At 41.5% G+C, this 19,258-nt stretch overlaps 1 protein-coding gene across 4 annotated transcripts; it reads right to left on the bottom strand.

Annotated features, from left to right (window-relative positions):
• Window positions 1-1,551: 1,551 nt before the first annotated feature.
• DHX40 (DEAH-box helicase 40) lies at window positions 1,552-18,277 on the bottom strand. 4 transcript variants are annotated; one of them, XR_014895375.1, is made up of 18 exons: window positions 18,054-18,277; window positions 17,612-17,757; window positions 16,969-17,088; window positions 15,183-15,413; window positions 14,907-14,973; window positions 14,163-14,294; window positions 12,033-12,132; window positions 11,515-11,601; window positions 10,837-11,019; window positions 10,161-10,241; window positions 9,332-9,489; window positions 7,058-7,172; window positions 6,668-6,776; window positions 6,249-6,343; window positions 5,643-5,712; window positions 5,004-5,232; window positions 2,877-3,130; window positions 1,552-1,859 (listed from the first exon to the last, which is right to left on the bottom strand). XR_014895375.1 is itself a non-coding variant. In XM_085301342.1 (17 exons), the coding sequence occupies exons 1-17, from the start codon at window positions 18,190-18,192 to the stop codon at window positions 2,991-2,993; spliced, it is 2,202 nt and encodes a 733-aa protein (XP_085157468.1). In that variant the 5' UTR covers window positions 18,193-18,277; the 3' UTR covers window positions 2,637-2,990. The 4 variants fall into 4 exon arrangements, 2 of the variants coding, with proteins under 2 accessions (XP_085157468.1, XP_085157469.1); XR_014895374.1 differs by lacking the exon at window positions 1,552-1,859 and adding an exon at window positions 2,637-2,782; XM_085301342.1 differs by lacking the exon at window positions 1,552-1,859 and having other exon boundaries at window positions 2,637-3,130.
• Window positions 18,278-19,258: the final 981 nt, after the last annotated feature.

Here is a 19,258-nt window from a genome sequence, read left to right as displayed (position 1 = left end):
CAGCACTCCTCCCTCCCCGGTCTTTTTTTTTGCCACATCATGCGACCGAGGTGCGGCGGCGTCACTTCCGTTCCGCGCTCGTCGCCCCGGCGGGTCACGTGAAGCGGGAGCGCGGCGGGGCAAGGTGACTCGTCCCGCGGCGGCAGCGGCGCGGGAAAGCGCCCGGCCCGGCCCCGGCCCGCCCCTCCCCGCCGCGCGTGACCTTGGCCCGCGTCTCCCTCCGCAGGCCGGGGTCGCGGTTGCCATGGCGACGGGGGGGGGGGCGCTGCCGGACAGCCGCAGCCCCCAGACACCCTCGTTTTCTCGCCCCTTCTCCCGCCTGTCAGACAAAAATCTCTGTATTTTGGCCACCAAACCGCGCTCCGGATCCATGGAGCTCGTTTCCCCATTTTTTTTTTTAAGGCAGCAAACAGCAACGCGGCAGGAGAGGATTTGTCTTGCACGAACATAGCCCGCGCCTTCACTCGCCCCTTGGAGCTCTAAGGATTGTCCAAAGGCCTCTGTTCGCGGAACACTGTTAATAAGTCTAGTAACATAATGAAACTTCACATTTCCTCCTGTATTTATTAACTTAGAGCGCTGCTCAAGCAGCATATAAATAAATAAAACTTAGTCTTTTTACTCTATTACTGCAGCACATGCGGTACTCAAAATGCTTAAACGGGGCCACGCGTGCTGTAGTGCACGGACAGCGCAGCAGACCTCACTGCTGTTTTCCTGGTATCTTTCCTTATTTTGCAATCTCATGGTTATTTCCTCATACCTTTTTTTTTTTTGCCTTGCCCAGAATTAACAACTTGGGGTACTCTTAACAGCACGGGAACACATGGGGAAAAAAACAACAAAATCCCTTACAACGAACAAGAAAAAAATCAAAAGCAATATTAGCATTATGATCCGTCAAGACATATATGGCCCCAGGCAGGAGTAGGCGTTCTAGCTCCTGATCTCAGATGCAGTGCATCTGTCTTGCAGGTGGCTAGGATACCGCAAATGTATTAAGGAGGGGGGAAAATAAAAAGTCAAAGCAAATGGTGATGATTTGTAGGTCTTTGCAGAACTCAGACTACAGGTTTAGTGAAGAAAACGTGCTGGCTTCTTGAAAGCTGAGTTTCATGCTATTGCTCAAAGAATAAACAAACCCCCTTTCCATCTGGGCACATGATAAAGGGCCCAACACGAGAAGACTCGCAGGCATGCCATTTCCTACAACGGTTGATCACAACCAGTAATTGTTTCATTCACCCATTCCCTTAGGAAAGAGGAAGACATTAATCTCACTGCCCTTTGCGTTCTGTGTGCACAGAARAGAGGGAGGCAGCAGTAAATCTTCAGTTAGGAACTGTGTGATCAAAACCTGCACAGCACCTGCAGGCATCACTGCTTGCTCCTGCTATTGCTGTTGACACCTACAGCGTCACCTGCACTAAGCCTCTTACAACAGCACAGGTAGCACTCAGCCTGAAGCCTCTTTGGATGATGACTCTTGGACACTTGAATTATGCCTCCTGAGGAAGGCTTGGCAAGCATACAGACCACACTTATCTTTTACATTTTAATAGGTACAATCACAGAGAGAGGTCCATAACATTCGTAGCGTAACCTGGAAGAGAATCCAAGCCTTAAGAGCTTATGGTCAGGCCCGCAGCCTGCACACTAGAAGTGGAATTTCTAACATTTTTACACCAAGTGCTAAGGCTTACCACATCAAACAGAAGCAAATGCCTACAGGAGAGGGCAGCCATTGAAGACAGCAGAATATTTCTGCCTATCCATTCTATGCAAGGCCARTAAGGGTCAGTGGTGGCAGCAGGACCACAGTGGAGATCATGTGGAAAAAAAGTTCCAAGACACTTCAGCTAGATAAGAGAAAAGCATGTAAAGGAGATAACACTGCTGCACACAGCTCAGACATGAAAAATGGCACCAGGTTCTTCTAGTATTTCAGAAATTCTCTTGTATAAAATGTAAAAACGTAAAAATGAACCAGAACAAGACAGACAAGCTCCACACTGAATCTCTTACTGTCACCTTAATAATCTTAAATGCTTACAATTTGTCTCCTTCTCAATGAAGAGGTAAGACAGTCATAGCTTTTTGCTTTGCTATACCTGACTAAAGATAAAGCTATGATTTCTTTATGCCTTTACGCGTTCTTTGTACAAATTAGGAATAGTCATTCTCCAGACCAAAATCCATATATTAGCCACTAAACTCAAAAAACTCCCCCAGCCTARTAGGCAGTAGCCTGCTGATGGACTGCAGGATGTAACCTGGCTAACAACTGGATTGACAGCTGTCTTTTTGCCAAGTGGGAAAAAAAAACAYGCAATGCTTAGTCATTTCTGACAAAAATTGTGTATTGTTGACAGTAATGCGAAGATACATCTACAAAATACTTTACATACAAAGAAAGCTTCACCCAGAACCATCACTGTACACGGTACAGTACAACACACAGTAGGAATAATATTGTCTGCCACAGAAAATGCATGTGGCAAACATCTTTCTGATTTTAGGTCCCAGCAGTTCCATCATTAAAAGATGACTTCCCACAAATTTTCCTGAGTAAGCATAAAAAGATGATATAACCACAACCATATACAGTAAAACAGATTAAAAAGTGACAGCTCCAATTCCTTAAAAAAAAAAAAAAAAAGAAAATTTTATTGATAATGTCACCCAGACCACTGAGACCTTTCTAAGTCAATGAAGTGCCACAGAACTGGCACCACTGTAAGCATCATGTCTTCACCCACAGTTGAGGTCAGTAAATTGTTGCCTGTGACACACAGCAACAAAAACACCTTGGTAACTTTTCCTTGCTGAATACAGGAAGGAAGATCATGTTTGTACACACAGGCAGTTAAACTTACCACAGACCAGAAGTTTTCTCTCATTCCTGTAAGTCATTTTGCATTATGCAAACATATCCAGAACAGCAGCACCAAATGACCTTTCCTCACACTGGAGTAGRGCATCCATCAGTACTAACCCATTCCTTTCAGTGGACCACTTAAACCCTGTGCTCTTTGCTGCTTTCTCTCAAGGTAGCGAGCTCGGGCATTCAGTATTGATACGTCATCATTCCTTCTCTCCATCTTCTTAGCAGAGTTGTCTGTGACTCCTTCTGAGAGGTGAGGGGGGAAGAGAGATAAATATACTTTTCTGTGCTCAACCCCTCCCCCCCCAAAATACAGCATTATAATTCCTCACATTTGTTAAATATCAAAAAAACCCAAACCTCAACATAAACTCAAGTGTTTTTCAAGCACCAGYCAGCCATTTTAATGGCTTTCAGAGAAGATGGACTGTACCACAGCAGGGAGGAAAAAAATAATTGCATCTTAACTCCCATGTCAATATTTGCAGTTGGGGTCATCCTGCCCCTAAACGTATATCTTGCTATGTTTGCTTTACAACACAGACTCTGCATCTTGTGTTCTGWGTACTAGTTTCTTCTCCAAATCACATATCACAAACTCCTGTTTAGGCAGGAGAGGGAGAGCACTGGGAACAGGAAGAAAGTTTAGAATAAACAAGAAGGAGGGAGGATAACACACAGATATAGGAATCTAAAAAGTCAATACTCCAGATTAGACACCATTAGAAATGCACATTCCTTCTTACCCCCAACTGAGCCGAGACCTTGGGAATACTTCTCCCAGAAGGAGAGAGAAGCAGGAGATACTTTCAGTTTTATTAAAAAAAAAAATCATTCAAAGACCAAATCATTCAAAGACCATGAAAAAACAAAGTATTGTCTAAATGATACTGCAGCCTGTTTCTAAGGCTCTAGTGCTGGATTCTCTGATACAAGGATGGAGCTTTAATCAGCACTCACATTTGGAGGATTTGTAAGTATTTGCTCCCAGAGACAAAATAGAAGTTCAACTCATGGTGCAGCCTTTCCTTCCACTGGGCAATAACTAAGCCTTTGTCAGCTATTCAGCCACCTATATATTTTATTATTATTATATATATTTTTAAGTAAGCTCATAGACACATAACATTAAGGTCACTATTAGTCTCAAATTCATTTACAACTCTAGTGGAGTCAAAATAAAAAAGAGGGGCGAGAAGAGAGAGAACAAACCTCAGTTCATTGGATTTTAAATAAATAAATAGATGAAGCTCCCCTACTTTATCCAGTAACAGAAATATCTTTTCCAGCAAATTTATGAACAAATACAATTCATATTTTTACCATTTCAAATGGTTGTTCTATACAATAATGCAGACGAGAGATTCTGGTTTGAGTACAAGAGTCTACAATATAACCAATGGCAGAGAAATTAAAGAGAATCTGCACTGCCACTGCCTGCACTGTATATTAAATATATGTTTTGTAACAGTCAGCCCAAGAGTAAAGAGGCCTTTTGAATACTTGGCTGCTTTCCTAAACCTGCTGACAGAAAAATTCAAAGAATGTCAAGTGGCTACATCAGTTATTAGGCACCTTTTTTTAAATTAAAAAAGACAATTTAAGCATATTGTAAACTCATTGTCAGAAAATCACATCCACCAAAATGTGAAACTTATCAGTTACCTTTTATATACATTATATATATATATATATATATATATATAGCTCTTACTACGTTTCTCTCTCTCTCAGGATGGTATTATCTTAGCAACTAGTAATTTCTACAGCTAGAAATACCCTTCCCAAACCTAAAAAAAAAACAGTTAAACTCAAAACTCATCTTCACTGCTGGTTGAAGTTCTGCTCCTGTCAGCTAGAGCAAACCTGGAGGAAAACGGAGCATGACAAGAACTAGTATGCAACCACCACTACATTTAGAGCCAAGGCAGGATAAGAGAGATCGCAGAGCTGTAGTAAGACATGAAAACTAGTGCTACACACAGCACAAGRCAAGCACACCCACATTAACAGCTCCTATTATAAAATTATGCCATTCAGTGGCACAATAAACGCATGCATTTCCACAATCACCAATAGGACAACTAATTAGTATCTATGGGATGAGTAATGTGCCTACCAAACTGCCTTTTAAGGTCCTCTTTGCATTTCCACTTGGTTATTTCCTCTTCAGTTACTTCTTCCCGTGCCACGCTGCTCAATTCATATGCATCGATTTGATGCAATTTGGGCAACAAGTCTTTGACCCATTCATAGCGAATTGGACACACTGTCCGGACATAGATTTTGGATGTCACTGCGACATCATGGAAGATGATCCACTCAAGATGAGTCTCCTGGTTGTACAACTGAAAAAAAAATAAGAGTACTTCAGAACTGATTGAAAATAATTTCTGTTACTAGACTACCATCCACTAGAGTATCCCAATGCTTCAGATGTAAGTGAGGTATACCCTGAATTTTCAGACAGGGAAAATGAGGCATAATGACTTGCTTAAAATTGCACAGGAAATCAGAAGAGAGACAGAGAGAGAGTTCAATCTATGCTGTACCTCTTTTGTAAGCCAAACATCATATTTGAAGAGGTAAGGCTCTTCCCCATGTTCAAAGAACACTGTACTCTAGTGACAGTGCACCAGTGTTTCTCCTGGCCATAAGTTAATACAAATCAAACAGAAGATGAAGAGTTTACAGTGATCTACCTCTTATTTCTTTTGTAGATCCTTTGCTACTTTATTAATAGAACTCAGTAACTTACCGTAGATGAAGGATGGATATAGACCATGCTGCCATGTCCGTCCATTGTGCAGAATGTCCTGCCTGCAGATCTAAGAAATTTGTGATTTTTTTTATTTTTACATACACTGAAACATACTTTGCTGTGATTAGACAGCAACACAAACTAAGCAAATCATCATCAGCAGAGTAGACAATGCTCAAACATATAAGTAAGGCAAGATCATTCCAGAAATAAATGTAAAAAACAGATGAGGAATAAAATATATCCTTCTAATTTACAACAGTAGCCCTGTAGGTCTAACTACGCAATGATCCAAAGTGTTTGGGATTTTTGTCTTTTTGGTACCCATGATCACTCGACACCTTCAGTGCACTTTAGTATCTGTAACCGCTTATCAGCTTGCAAGTTAATTTCACAGATGGACAAGTTGCTTACATCATTGGCATTTTAGTTTTTCTAARAACATAGTGAGAGTCAAAGGCAGAGAGACCACCAGGCTTCCAACCAATGTACAAAGGCCGCCTTTACCTGCAGTAGCTACTTTCAGCAATAGTGCGTCTAGCTATTCTGTTTCAATATGTAGCTAAAAAAAAAAAAAAAATATGGTTCTGCAAACTCCCTTACCTCCTCGCTACATTGATAAAATACCCTGCACACAAACATCTTCTTAGTATTTCAGTTCTGGAGCCTTCAAATTTTTCTTTAGGGAAGTCTGGCAACTACATAAAAAGGAGGGGAAAAAAAGGAAAAAATTAGAGTCTTTGTTAAAGAAACACTCTCTCCATCCCAGACATTTTAAGCTTTGTGTTTTACACCTCACAGAAGACATGAGAAAAGGAAGAAAACCCTTCTTTCTGCTTGTTACCACCACTATACCTTTATTACTTACACAAGCTACAGCAAGGATGCTGTAATAAAAATCTAAGTGGATGAGTTTCTACTAGAGAAAGGCAACAGCTATCTGGAAAAGGCTCAGTATTCCAGCAGATGTCTTACATACAAGCTTACATAACTCAATTACATTTTAAAAGCATACTTTTCACCTGTTTCAGTTTACTGATTATTTCCCGAAGTTGTGTTTCCACACTAAAAGCAGATTTTAAAGCTCTCCAATGGATCCAGTGTTTCTGGCACCAAACTGAAGGAGACTTGCTGAGAACAGAAATACTGGTATTATAAAGAAGCTCTTTGTAAGCTGAAGGCAGAAAGTTGCCTCTATTATTTGTTACGATGGTACAAAGAAGGCAACCTACACGGCCAGATACTTTGTTAGTTACATAATAGGTGCCTTGATAGGAATTCTGTATCACACTAAGGAAGATATCTGCAGCTAGGTATGAGTACATGTACACATGTATATGTTACACGGTTAAACCACCAAGCTGCAAGTCATGAGCAACGTAAACCACTTACTTCAGGGAATCATTTTATACCTTGATTTGCACTGTTCAAAAATATTTAAGAGGGTTGCAAAGTCATTACATCCTCCCACTTGTGAAGAAAGTTCCTGGTGCCGAAGTTCTGCTTCCTTCTGTTTCTGAGGCTCACCTGAGGAAATAAGTTATAGTTCACTTTGTTAAAGTCCTTCTTATTTATCACTCTTACTTCATTTTCTGTTAGCATCTCTTCACAGCGCATTTGGTATCTTAGCTCTTTATTCATGTTATTTTTAGATTAATTTCTCCTCCACAGCTGCATTTACACTTTTCCCTCCCCCTTCTATTGCTGCCAGACAAGAATATATAGATGCTATTAAATCTGTGATTAATCTCAGTCAGCACTAGAGATGGAACCGCTAATTCCAGTCTCTTAGAAAGAAAGGTTACTACAAATTGCTCCCTCACAATCAGAGTAGTCTAAAACAACAACATGAAAAAGATAAAGGAATAGCACCTTTAAACAAATAGTTCTCAGGGATCAAAGTTTTACCTTGAGAGAAAAAACAGGACTGTTGAAATCATCCCATCATAGCACCATTTAATCTGCTGAACTCAGCCTTTGTCCTATCACTCAAAAGCCATAGTAATGGAGGCTTAAAAAAATAATAATTAAAAAAAAAACTCTACAAAAACACATGCAATYTGAGTTTAGTGGGAATTCCCCTTCACCAAACGCTAAGCACATACTACACAAAGCAACATTCCCAATGTGTTATTTCAAGTTCTGAATATTCAAACAATTTCTTCCCCAGAACAACTTATTCTCCTTAGTAGAGGGGGATGTGRCTGCAAAGACCAACGTATTGCATTGCTGCACTGCAGATGAAGTCAGARGTTTGCAAGTATTACTAATAACACCACTGAAGTAAGGAGGTATGTTCATATACATATTGCACACAAGTGTCTTCAGGATGGGAGTCTCTGTGTTTGTATCCTAATATATGGGATTGTCCTAACATACGTGATGCTGCTGCAAAGTAACGTGCATGGGTGCAGTAGCTAGCTGAAGAGAGAGCGTGGGCATATTGCCAGATGGAGGATGGGAAAGCAAAAGCACATCTGTGGGAACGARAAAGACCTCAGAGCAGAATTCAGGCTTTCAGTACTGACTATCAGCAGCGTCTTTAGCTGTTAAACTAACAGATAGAGTTAATAGACTACAGAGTTAACTGGACAAGAGCCAATGAGTGACCAGAAAGGACAAAGTTCTCCCACATGATTTTGCTGCATACAGTCTTTTCTCAGTTTAAGGGGGTGGGGGTGACTGAAGAGGAGGCGAACGTAAGAGACTGAGCTTGCCCCTAGTGAAAGACGCTTGCTTGAAACAACACAGAATTACATTTTCCATTCAGTCAGAAAAACATTGCAAACAGAGGCAGTGGCAGGTTGAGTTTCTCACAGTAACCAGACAGCTTTGCCTATTTAGTTAAAAAGAGTCACTGAACATAGAAACCATTCCAGAGGCAACCAGATTCCTTAGAATCAAATCTAATCAGTCCTTGTTATCTGTACATGGACCAAAAGCAAATGCCAACAGCAAGACATCTGCTGTGGTGAGTTCTGGGTTTCCTATTTCCCCCCCCTTAACAGTTTTTACCCTTATGACCTCTCAGCAATCCATTAGTCCACCCATGTGGAGCTTTGCAGCTCACAGCCTTGGGCCAGATACAACTCAATTCAGTACCATTTTGAAGTCTTTGGAATAGCTGCTGTCCAATGTTAGCGCTCAACGTGTCCCTCTCTTCAAGAGCGCAGAAAGCTGTAAGAGTGCATGGGAAAAGTGCCACCGTACACTTGTCCTAGCCTTATGTTCTTCCTGCATATGCACTATGAGGTGTTCTGGGGGACAAGCCATTGCGCTTGGGGAAACTTWATTCATGCTGCAATATACTGCATAAGGCATTATTTCAAGGCAAACACTCAGGTCTCCCACCAGCACTGGGCCCAAATGTAGACGCTAGTGCGCTCCCCAACAAGGGTTATTTTTCTCTCAGGTAAAGACTTGTAATACTGCTATTCAAAATACAGAATCAGTTACCACTTTATAACCTTGAGATACATTGATAAGACACTATGACCTCATCAAATATTAGTATAGAAAAATTTGAGATCACTGAGGAAAAAAACACACACACACACACACACAGAAGCTGCAGGAAGGATCCCCAGGTGAAGCAATGTGTGCTGCCTAACCACTGCCTGGGATGTCCCAGTCCAAAGTGAATTTCCCACCTGTCCAAGACTGCTTTGAGGTAAGAGACTTCCTACCTGGACGAATGAAGACATTTTCCACAGACAACATGGCTGCTATGGGAAGTAGCAGATTTTCACAGTCAAGAGAAGCAGCTTTTATGACGGCACAGGTCAGGTTAGGAGGGAGGGGAAATTGCACCAGAAATTCACCAAGTCTTGTCACGTGGCCTCTCCTTACCCCAGGAAAAAGATCCAAATATGATTCAACAAAACTACATTTAAAATATAAATCATAACTTGCAAACACAAAGTCAGCTATCGTATATGGATAGAAGGAAAGAAGCAATCCCCTCTGTGCTGTGCCAACACGTAGTTTGCGTAAGCACCCAGAAAGGCACCTGAAGCATGAAGCAAAAAAGTCCTTCCTCCAATTTGCTTATGCTGGCTTCACAGTAATGCCAGGTAGTGTATTAAGTATGTCAGATGCTTAAGATTAAGAGGGTTTTTGGCAAGAAGAATTTCTAGAAGTTTAGGACAAGATCTCTCTTCCTGTCTTGACTTGTTGGATGGGCCTCACAGCCAGTGTCTAAGCACTTTTGCCACAATGGCCCTGGGATCTGCTACCRAGAACTACAGCACAGAGCATTGAGGTAATCTGTCCAAGGTCACTCAGGAACACTAGGGCATGTGCAGAAATTAACCTGTATCTATCAAGGCCTAAGTCATGCTCTAACCCTAACTTCAGRGTATATTTAAAAGCCAGTAGTTAACTTCCCGGTCAAATTAAGAAACACATTTTACTGCTGGGGSAGTCCTTTAGTCCACATGAACAACTCATTAACACCAATTCAGTTGGACCATTAGACTCAAAGGGATGTAGTCACTACAAGAATTTATTTTTTACCTGTCAATAGCATCACACTGGTAAAGTTGCTTGAGAGCTTCTAAAATAAGCCTCTCTTCAGGGCAGTCCAAATAGGGAAATCTATTGGGGGAAAATAAAATAACAGTTAAAAAAGTTAATCTCAYTGTTCAGACTCACTTTAATTTTGTTAGTTTCCCTATTTATTAAAGTATTCCTATAACCCTTCAGTAATACTTAYAGACTAATAGGAGTACATATGTCTTGAGTATACGGGTGTACTACTACATGCACAGCCTTATGGTAAAGAATTATAATGACACATCCCAGCATGGCACATGCAAAGTGAACTGCGTTTTCTGTCCCTGCATGATCCAAATATTAAACATCAYACAGATGAAGCATTTTGGATGTTTGAAATATTGATGTTTATWCAACAATATTTTTAAGGAACCTTATTAACGAAGATCACAGTTGTTTGATTTTGAAGATAACGAGTTTGTTTTGGCAGAACCTCAAAATTAACTTGAGCTCAAGATTCGACCCGGCTTTAGAGACTTTGAGAAGAAMAGCAGAAAAGCTGACAAGCTGATTGTACGGAACTGTCACARTTGGCCAAGGACCTAATCCYACCTCCTGCCAGYAGGCTGCTGTGCCTGTGCTGCCTTGCTGCTGAGGCTCAGGAGAAAAATKATAATCCCCCCRCCACAGAGGTTACCTGATGACATCATGCACAGCAAGGCACTTCAAGGTCAGGATCACAGATGTCAGACTGGTTCTCTTGATCTCTGGGACTGTGTGATCAGGCATACATTGCTCCCAGAATTCTTTGCTGTATAGCCGATAGCTTTTTCCAGATGATGTCCTGCCMGCTCTGCCAGCTCGTTGCGTTGCTTCACTCCTGCCGAAAAGAAAATGGGGGGGGGAGAACAAACAAACCTCCTTGATCCATTATTTTATCCAAACAAGCACACTGCAATTATGATAAATAATAGCAATTTTTGTGCTTGTACAGAAGATATCATGTAGCAGCTAAGAAATCCAGCTATATAAGAACTAACAGAATGAARGAGTATTTTTGTGCAAGGGAAGATTTTTGAAGCTTCTCTCAGTCAGGCTGTTGTACTCAGCAAACAGAGAATGACATGCAAGTTACTGCTCAGACTACAGATAATACATTTTAATTCCTTCTTAATGCTCATAATTTCTTATAAGAAATTATACCTCCCCAAATACTTTTTATGTAGCAGAAAAGAAATGGCTAAAATTACAGAGCCTCAAAGGTCCATTCTCTCCCCAACCTTCCCTTTTTTTTTTCTTTCAAAAGAGGACTGATACAGAGTCCTGTCAGATCAACTCCCAGAAACAAGAAGCAAGAGACCTTTTTCAAACTTACTTTGAAATGGGAACCACTTCCAGGATGTCCAAGCCAACTCGGGGGTTATGATTCAACTGCTTCACAAATCCACTATCTACCACGTACCTGAAAAAGATGTAAACTCTATCAGAAAGGAGAATAAAGGCTCAAATAGCAGAGTAGCAACTGGCACGTGCATATGATCAGAGCAAGGAGAACATGCTTTCCATAGAATCACTGCAAGCAGGCAGTTGTACTTTGCTGGCCAGCTGCAGCCTTGTAATAATTCAGTTTACAGGATGTTGTGCGTAACATTTCCTACACAAAAAGAAATTACAGTGATTTAATTGAGCTGGGATACAGGGCTTTAATTTGAAATTAGACTCCATGAGTAAGACTATGTAACAATATCTAGGCCTTTTATTCCCTACGCATATAAAAAGAAGGCAGCARATAATTTATTGGGCAGGTATATTAGCAGTCAGATGAGTTTTTCCAAATTTAGTAGAACTTTCTGAACTTTCTCTGTTACAATTTTTAATAGGGATAGGAAATACCTGACTCCTTCAATCGTCAGAGATGTTGCAGCAATGTTTGTTGATACCACACACTTTCTAATGCCTGTAGGAGCTGGCAGAAATATTCTTTTCTGTTGATCTGAAATGACAGACAGGCTGTTCAACAACAGTTCGCTACGTTAAAATGCTCTAATGTCAAACCACATCTCTAACACTTGGCAAGCTTACTTAAACGCATAGTGAAATTAGTGTGAATGTAATTAAAAAAAGAATCACAGAACCTTTAAAAGCATTTTCTTTCTTAGAGATCAGCTATTACTTCAATGTATGTTAGGAATCACAGAATGTCCTTTTTATTGTTTCCCCCTTTCAAGGAAGATCTGAGGTCAAGAAAGGCCAATCCTCCTGGAGGTTTCCTAAATACAGAGCTAGGAAAACAAACAAGATGCCTGGTCTTAACAGAATCTTCACAAAGGATTCCAAGGGTTTTAACAATCACAGCAAGTGAAGATTAAACATGGAAAGATTCAAACAAAACCATCATATTTCCAGAAAATCTGGTTTTAACCTGTAGYATATGCAATTTCTATTAATTCATTTGACTTTCCAAGAAAAGAACATGAGAGGTGGACGTTCAACTATCCTCTGAAATTTTCTCTTTTAAAATACTATGCTTAAAGTGTTAAAAGCTTTATAAGGAAAATTCTTTTCTGTATATAAAAAGAGCCAATTCAAACAGCTCCCGAGAAACAACCAAGAAACAAACAAACAAACAAACAAAAAAAAAAACTTAGCCAGCAGTCTAATGCCAACCAGTGTAAAGAAAGAAGCTACATTCTTCTTTTATGCAACTTTTCATTTCACTCTTTTGAGAGGATAAAAGCTGTGCATCCTCTCTGCAAATCATTGGGAATYTCCCCTTTCAGAAGCACTTCCAGACCAAAATTACTGCCCTGTTCTTATGAACACTTATTCAGCCTCCTGGCATTTTAYGTACTGCAACCATGCATTCAAACATCACACTCAAGATCATTTGAAAATACAGCATGTGTGTTCAATAAAGGTCACAGAGTCTTTGTTTTTCACTCTTCAAAACCAACCATGGTATTGCTGCCTAATAAAATAGTGACTCATTCTAATAATCTTCACTTTCTMTGTTGGGTAACACTGTATTCTTTCTATCTTCTCTTGCAGGTCTATTCTCATCACTGAAAATCTACTTGCAGTATCTTATTTTTTAGTAAAGAAATAGCAACACATACAAATAATCAAAATAAATTAGGTCCAGTCCCTTTTAAAAACAGCTACAAAATAATTTGTTTGAAAATGGGCAATCACTACTGTATCTCACCATCCCATAACAATATAGAGCCAGAAATAGATAMRATGTTTTCAGGACAACACATTAAAAATATGAAAATGAATCCCATTAACCATATGGAGTTGAGCTAATAGGCTCTGACAGAAGACTTACCAGTCTTCAGCTAGAAGGATAACGGCTCTAACAAGAGACCTCAGGGCAAATAAGGGGAGTTGGTTACGGCTAGAAACTCCCTAGCATAGTAGAAGAATTTCCCCGATGCGACCTGTGGAATGYGTCAGTTTTGCAAGATAGCTACCACTGCAAAATTCCTCTAAGAGTCAAAGCCCATTAATACCTCGTGTTTTTGTTGGCATGTCACTTTTCCCRATACTGGAAATTCCAGTACGCATACAGTGCCTGTATTAGAATCAAGAATCTCTTTTCAAGYGTGCAGCAAAATTTATCCAGGCCTTCCAGCCAAATAACTACATGCAGTCCCCATGAAACATGATTGGCCATGCGTGATCTGAACTCTGTTTTTATGCATAAACAAAAAGRCTGAATTTTCAGTAACCCAGTATCACCTTCCTAAATTGGAGACCTTCATTCTATCCTGTGAAGCAATCTCTGCATTTCCAGTAGGATATGGATATTACCATGAGGTTTCTGGGCAAAAGAAGTGTGAAGTTTCCTTAGTTTAAGAACACTACAAACAAAGGAATGGAACAACACTAGAGTATTGTAACAAACAGGTTGACAAATACCTTTTTTTCCAATCACATGGAAGCTATTTGAACAGRACAGTGTTTATAACAATTCCTACAGTAAACATTTACATGAACTAAGTTCCATTATATGCATCTTACCTGTGGACATTGATCCATACAATGGCAAGATAAGCAGGCCTTCAAYAGAACAATCTTGTACTTCATAGCGGTAATCTATACATTCTGCTTTCTGGAAAAGTAAGTCACAAGTTCTCTCTATCTCAGCTTGACCTTAAAAAAAAAAAAAATACAAGAGCATTTAAGTAATATATTTAGCTATAACTCTACCTTCCTAGTTTGCAACATCTCCGAGTAAGATTGCTTTGTCAATATCACCAAGCCATCAGTATCAGCGCAAGAATAAATTGGTAGTTAGGAGAGTTAGCTTCGATGTTGATGTTTTGTCTTTCCTAGASTGCTCTCACCAAGGCTTTTCAGTAAACAATGATTGCACAGAAATATCATGTATCACTTTGGGTGCCTGACCCAYGCACTGATATAGTTTTTGTAGTTAKAGAAATTCTGCCTTACTGAATAAATACATTTTAAAAAATGATATAGACAAGGCAAATATAGAAGAAATTTGGCACAAGAGGATAAGAACATACACACACAAACTTCTAAGTTAATATTTTTCACTTCCGATCTCATAGGCACCAATGTACTTAGCCACGCGCTGAAAGATACCACTTCACACGGGTTGTGTCTGTTTGTCTTCAATTTTCCCTTCTTTGCTTACTAGTGTTGGACAAATTAGGCCGTCATTGGAAAGACATCATTTTGCTGGTAATGCCATCCTTTGCCTGAAATAATTATCAGTTGCTGAACAAAAAAAAATCTCACCTGTCAGAAAAACCAAGATGTCCCCTCTGGGTTCATTTAAATGGATATCCAACGTCACTTTTATAGCCTGAAACAAGCAACAAACAAGTGAATAACAGCTGCAGTTGGAAACTCAATTCCTCTCCCTAAAACACACAGTACTAATTCTTTACCATATCCCACAGATATGCTAAGAACACAGCAATAGAGCAGTTGGATCTTGTGTTCTTTCACAGATGATAATCATGCCAAGAATAGACAGAACATAACACAGGAACAAAGGAAAAGAAGCCCTACCTCTGTAACATACGCAGAGCTTGCTGTATCCTTCGGGCCAAGCAGGTTGCAGAATATCTCCTGGACTGGATAATTTCTTCCTGGAATATGCAGCACTGAACAGTGTCCAAAGAACTCTGAAAGCTTGTCTACCTCCAGAGTAGCTGACATCACCACCAGTTTCATGTCCTGCCTCCTACCTGGTGGTTTCTTCTCTAGAAATAATTTCTTCAGCAAACCAAATAAAATGTCCTAAYGGAAAACAGAAGCAACTTATAAAGGTATCTCAGTTCTCCTGGAAGTGCATGATGATGTATGGGACTGATTTTATCCTATGAACTTAGCTAGCAATAGCAGAAAATTACAATTTCAGGGCCYAAGCACTCAGACAGACATGCATACTTTATCCTGGTGTTCTCAAAAACACATTAGTTGGTCTCTAGAATGTTTTATCAGCTCTTCTTGCAGCCTATAAACTGAATGTGCATAACTTAGAATTCTTTACTTTTCATTCTTAYATTCTCATAGTCAAGCCCATCGTGAGCAGTTACATTACAGCTACTAAAAGTCACCATCTTTGTCCAGTGTACAGTACCTGAGTGTTTATACTTCTTTGTTGTACTGTTTATTATTATGACTTTAGCRAATTTTATACTGCTTTGCAGTGGTTTAAATAGCTGCTCCATTTTTAGTTACTTACACATAATGTAAATTGCATCACTTCCATCACTCTATGTTTGAGGATAGAACTGGGATTCAGGAAGAACTCTCTTACTTGCCTGATCAATAGAGCCTGCTTGCTTTCTTTGGTAGCATGGCTCACTAGTCAGGACTTTCTGGACAYAGATTCCCTGCTACTGACAGGCTCTTGGCTTCACAGAGTTCAGCCTCTCCCACCCAATGTCTATGACACAGAACAACTTAGTCTCTTAAGGACTGGGTCACTTGAGTCTCACTCTGCTATAGAGGGGTCAGAGTGACATTTGAAAGCTTTTGACACATAGTAGGTCTTTCTAGATGCTTCCATAACCCCAAAGGGCATAATCTGTCTGTACAGGGTATACACACCCTATGAAATGTCCAACCATACAGTGAGATAGGCGTTCATTAAAAGAAAAAAAAAAAAAAAAGAAGTATTACAGAAAGTTTGTGTTCACTGTGATAGCTTCAAACCTCTGGAAATTCTGGAAAAGCATCCAATGCCAAGTTTTAACTGCTTTGAAAAACAACAATACCTACAACAGTTCCAACAGTATTACAGGCAACATCTTATTTTCAGAATATGCAGCATGCAATAAACTAAGCAGCAATTATTTGGTGTCAGGACAGCATAAGAATGAGGTACATTATGGAAAAATCAGCCAAAATCTTTGGGAATTGTGTAGAAGTGAAAGAAAGGTGTAAACAGATTCAATAAATGCAAAACAGTGACCCAAAAGAATAGCTATGTAGGATTATTATGAACAGTCATAAATTGCAAACTGCAGATACCTCTCAGTGAAATCTGAATATCCTTTCAAGCGGTGAGAGGCACAAGGAGCCAGGACTCCTGAGTGCTAGTCYTACTCTAGGAACTGATTCACTGTGGAAGATTTTAAGCAATCACTTAGACTGTTCTGTGCTCAGTTAAACCTTTTCTATCAGTAACTAAGGATGTGATTTTTAGTATGTAAAMCTATTAGAGAACCTTAAATGGAAAGCAGACTAGAAGGGACAAGTACTTCATCTTTATTACTTTTACCAATGAGTTATAATTTCTCCTCTAGCAACATCAAACAAGACTTGCATTCAGGAAGACAATACTCACTGTGCTGAGGCTCCGCTCGTGGGCTTCATCCAAAATGATGATACTGTACTTGCTGAGGAGAGGGTCTGCCAATATTTGTCTCAACAAGCAGCCATCAGTCATATACTTTATTGCAGTATCCTGAAAGGTTTAATTAGACATTCAGCTGTTGTCCAAGATATTTAATTCAAAATAAACATTTCTACATAGATCGGATATTCACCTTACAAAAAGCGCTTAGCACAGAGCAAAATTAGAATGTACTTAATCTCCCRAGTAAATCAAGGGATATTCCAAAACAAAGTTSSAACTTTGTTTTGGAATATCCCTGGGCTGAAGTACTCCTTTATACAGCAAGTAGCGTGCCTAATGTTCAGTGTCTGGGAAAAACTGAAATCTTAATGCTTGGAAAGTTTAAGAGCAGGATAAAAGCTCTCAGGCTACATGTATTTCATCCTCCCATTAGGAGGATGGCTGGAACAGACAGTTCTCAAGGCTCAGCCCATCTTCTGTTCTGACACACGCCAAGCCCCAGGAAAGGCAACCCAGCAGCATCTCCACAGGGCCCACAAATGAGATCACTTTGGAACCATGCTGTGGTCCACTGACACCAGCTCACGCCACCAAAACCAYACCTGGGGAAACACGGCCCTCGGAGCCCTACCTCGGAGGTGCAGTCGTCRAAGCGGACCTGGTAGCCGACGATGCTCCCCAGCGAGCAGCCCATCTCCTCGGCCACTCGCCGCGCCACCGAGAGGGTGGCCACACGCCGCGGCTGGGTCACGCCAATGGCCCCGTGTTTGGCGAGCCCTACAGGGAAGACGGCGAGAACAGCGGTGCTGTATATGTAAATGCAGGTACGTAAAAACACTTTTTTTTTTTTTTTTTTTTTTTGAGTTCAAAAGGTTTAACCAACTGCTCTCTGTCTAACACACACACAGCAGCACAGTCGCAAACCACAGCCTGAAGCCAAGCCCCCCCTGAGGAGGCAGGAGCAGTTACTTGCATCTGCTTGTGATTTTCTGCCACATTTTGGGGCCAAGGCCCTGCAGGCGAGGGGGCTTTGGGGGAGGCGAGGGGGTCCCGCCTCCGCCCCCGGCCGTTACCTGCCTCGAAGAGGTACTTGGGGAGCTGCGTGCTTTTGCCGCTGCCCGTCTCGCCGGTGACGATGAGGAAGGGCCGGTCCCTGACAGCCTGCACCAGCGCCCGCCGGTACCGGGCGATGGGCAGGGCGGCGCCCTCCATGACGGCGGCGGCGGCGGCCGCCCCCGGCCGGACCCCTCAGCGCCCAACGGCCGCCGCCGCGGCAGGTAACCGCCACCCCCCGCCCTTCCCCTTCCGCGCGCGCCCCACGTGACCCCGCGCGCACCGATGACACCCGCCGCCTGCGCAGACGTAATGACCGAAGGCGGGGCGTGGTGCCACGCCCCCTCGGGGAAAAGCCCCGCCCCTCCGCCGGTTGCCACGCCGATACGGCGCGGGAGCCCGCCGCGCTCCGGCAGCGCCGAGCGAGTCCGCCCGGGGCCTGAGGGTGGCAAGCTGGGCAAGGGTACCCGGTGCTACCCCGGCTGGCTTACCGCCCTAAAGCGTTTGCAGCAACCTGACCCCAAAAACCTAAAAGCCGGAAAGAGGCAGGCCTTCCCCAAAGCTGCACAAGCCGCCCCTCGGCCGCTGGCTGCCCTTCTGGGGCAGCTGCACCTTCCCTCCTTGGGTGAGGTGAAGCTATTTAGACACTCTGCAGCGTAAATCCTCCATTTCTGTTAGAGACCCTCTTGTAGCAATTACCTAAAATAACTGAAAAGCTCTCGCAGGAGCACACGGAGCACCTCCAGACCCCTGTAAGCAATACATAGCCCTGTCCGCCAGGAGTGTAACAGCGTGTGCCGAAACACTGCGCGCTGGTGCATCCCTTTCCGGAAGCGTATCGTATTTATCACCTCCTAATGCTATTTCATCATTAGTAACTTAATTAATGGCGATCATATAAACTGCTTTACTTCCTGCTGTAAACTTCAAACATACTATCATTACATTTTTTTGGTGTACATTCACTGATAATTCCTTACTGGTTTTCATATATGCATATATATGCACGACTGCACGTGCACATTCTACTTGCCTGTATTTAAATCCCGTACAGCTTTTGGCACACGTGGGGTACATGAGGTTTTTCAATTTCTTTGTTTTCCTCCTAGCCAGGCAATAGCAGATTTGGTTTTAATCAAACTATTTGCAGCCTGGAACTTTGTCCCCCTGGAAAATAGTACCATTCATTTAAGGATTTCCCCTCTGTCTAATAAACAGTAATGAA

The sequence above is a fragment of the Rhea americana genome, unplaced genomic scaffold (assembly GCF_003343005.1).
Source record: "Rhea americana isolate MKP2758 unplaced genomic scaffold, rheAme1 scaffold_175, whole genome shotgun sequence".
Classification (NCBI taxonomy): Eukaryota; Metazoa; Chordata; class Aves; order Rheiformes; family Rheidae; genus Rhea; species Rhea americana.
The sequence above is the reverse complement of the archived record's forward strand: the minus strand, read 5'-3'. Positions and strand labels throughout refer to the sequence as shown.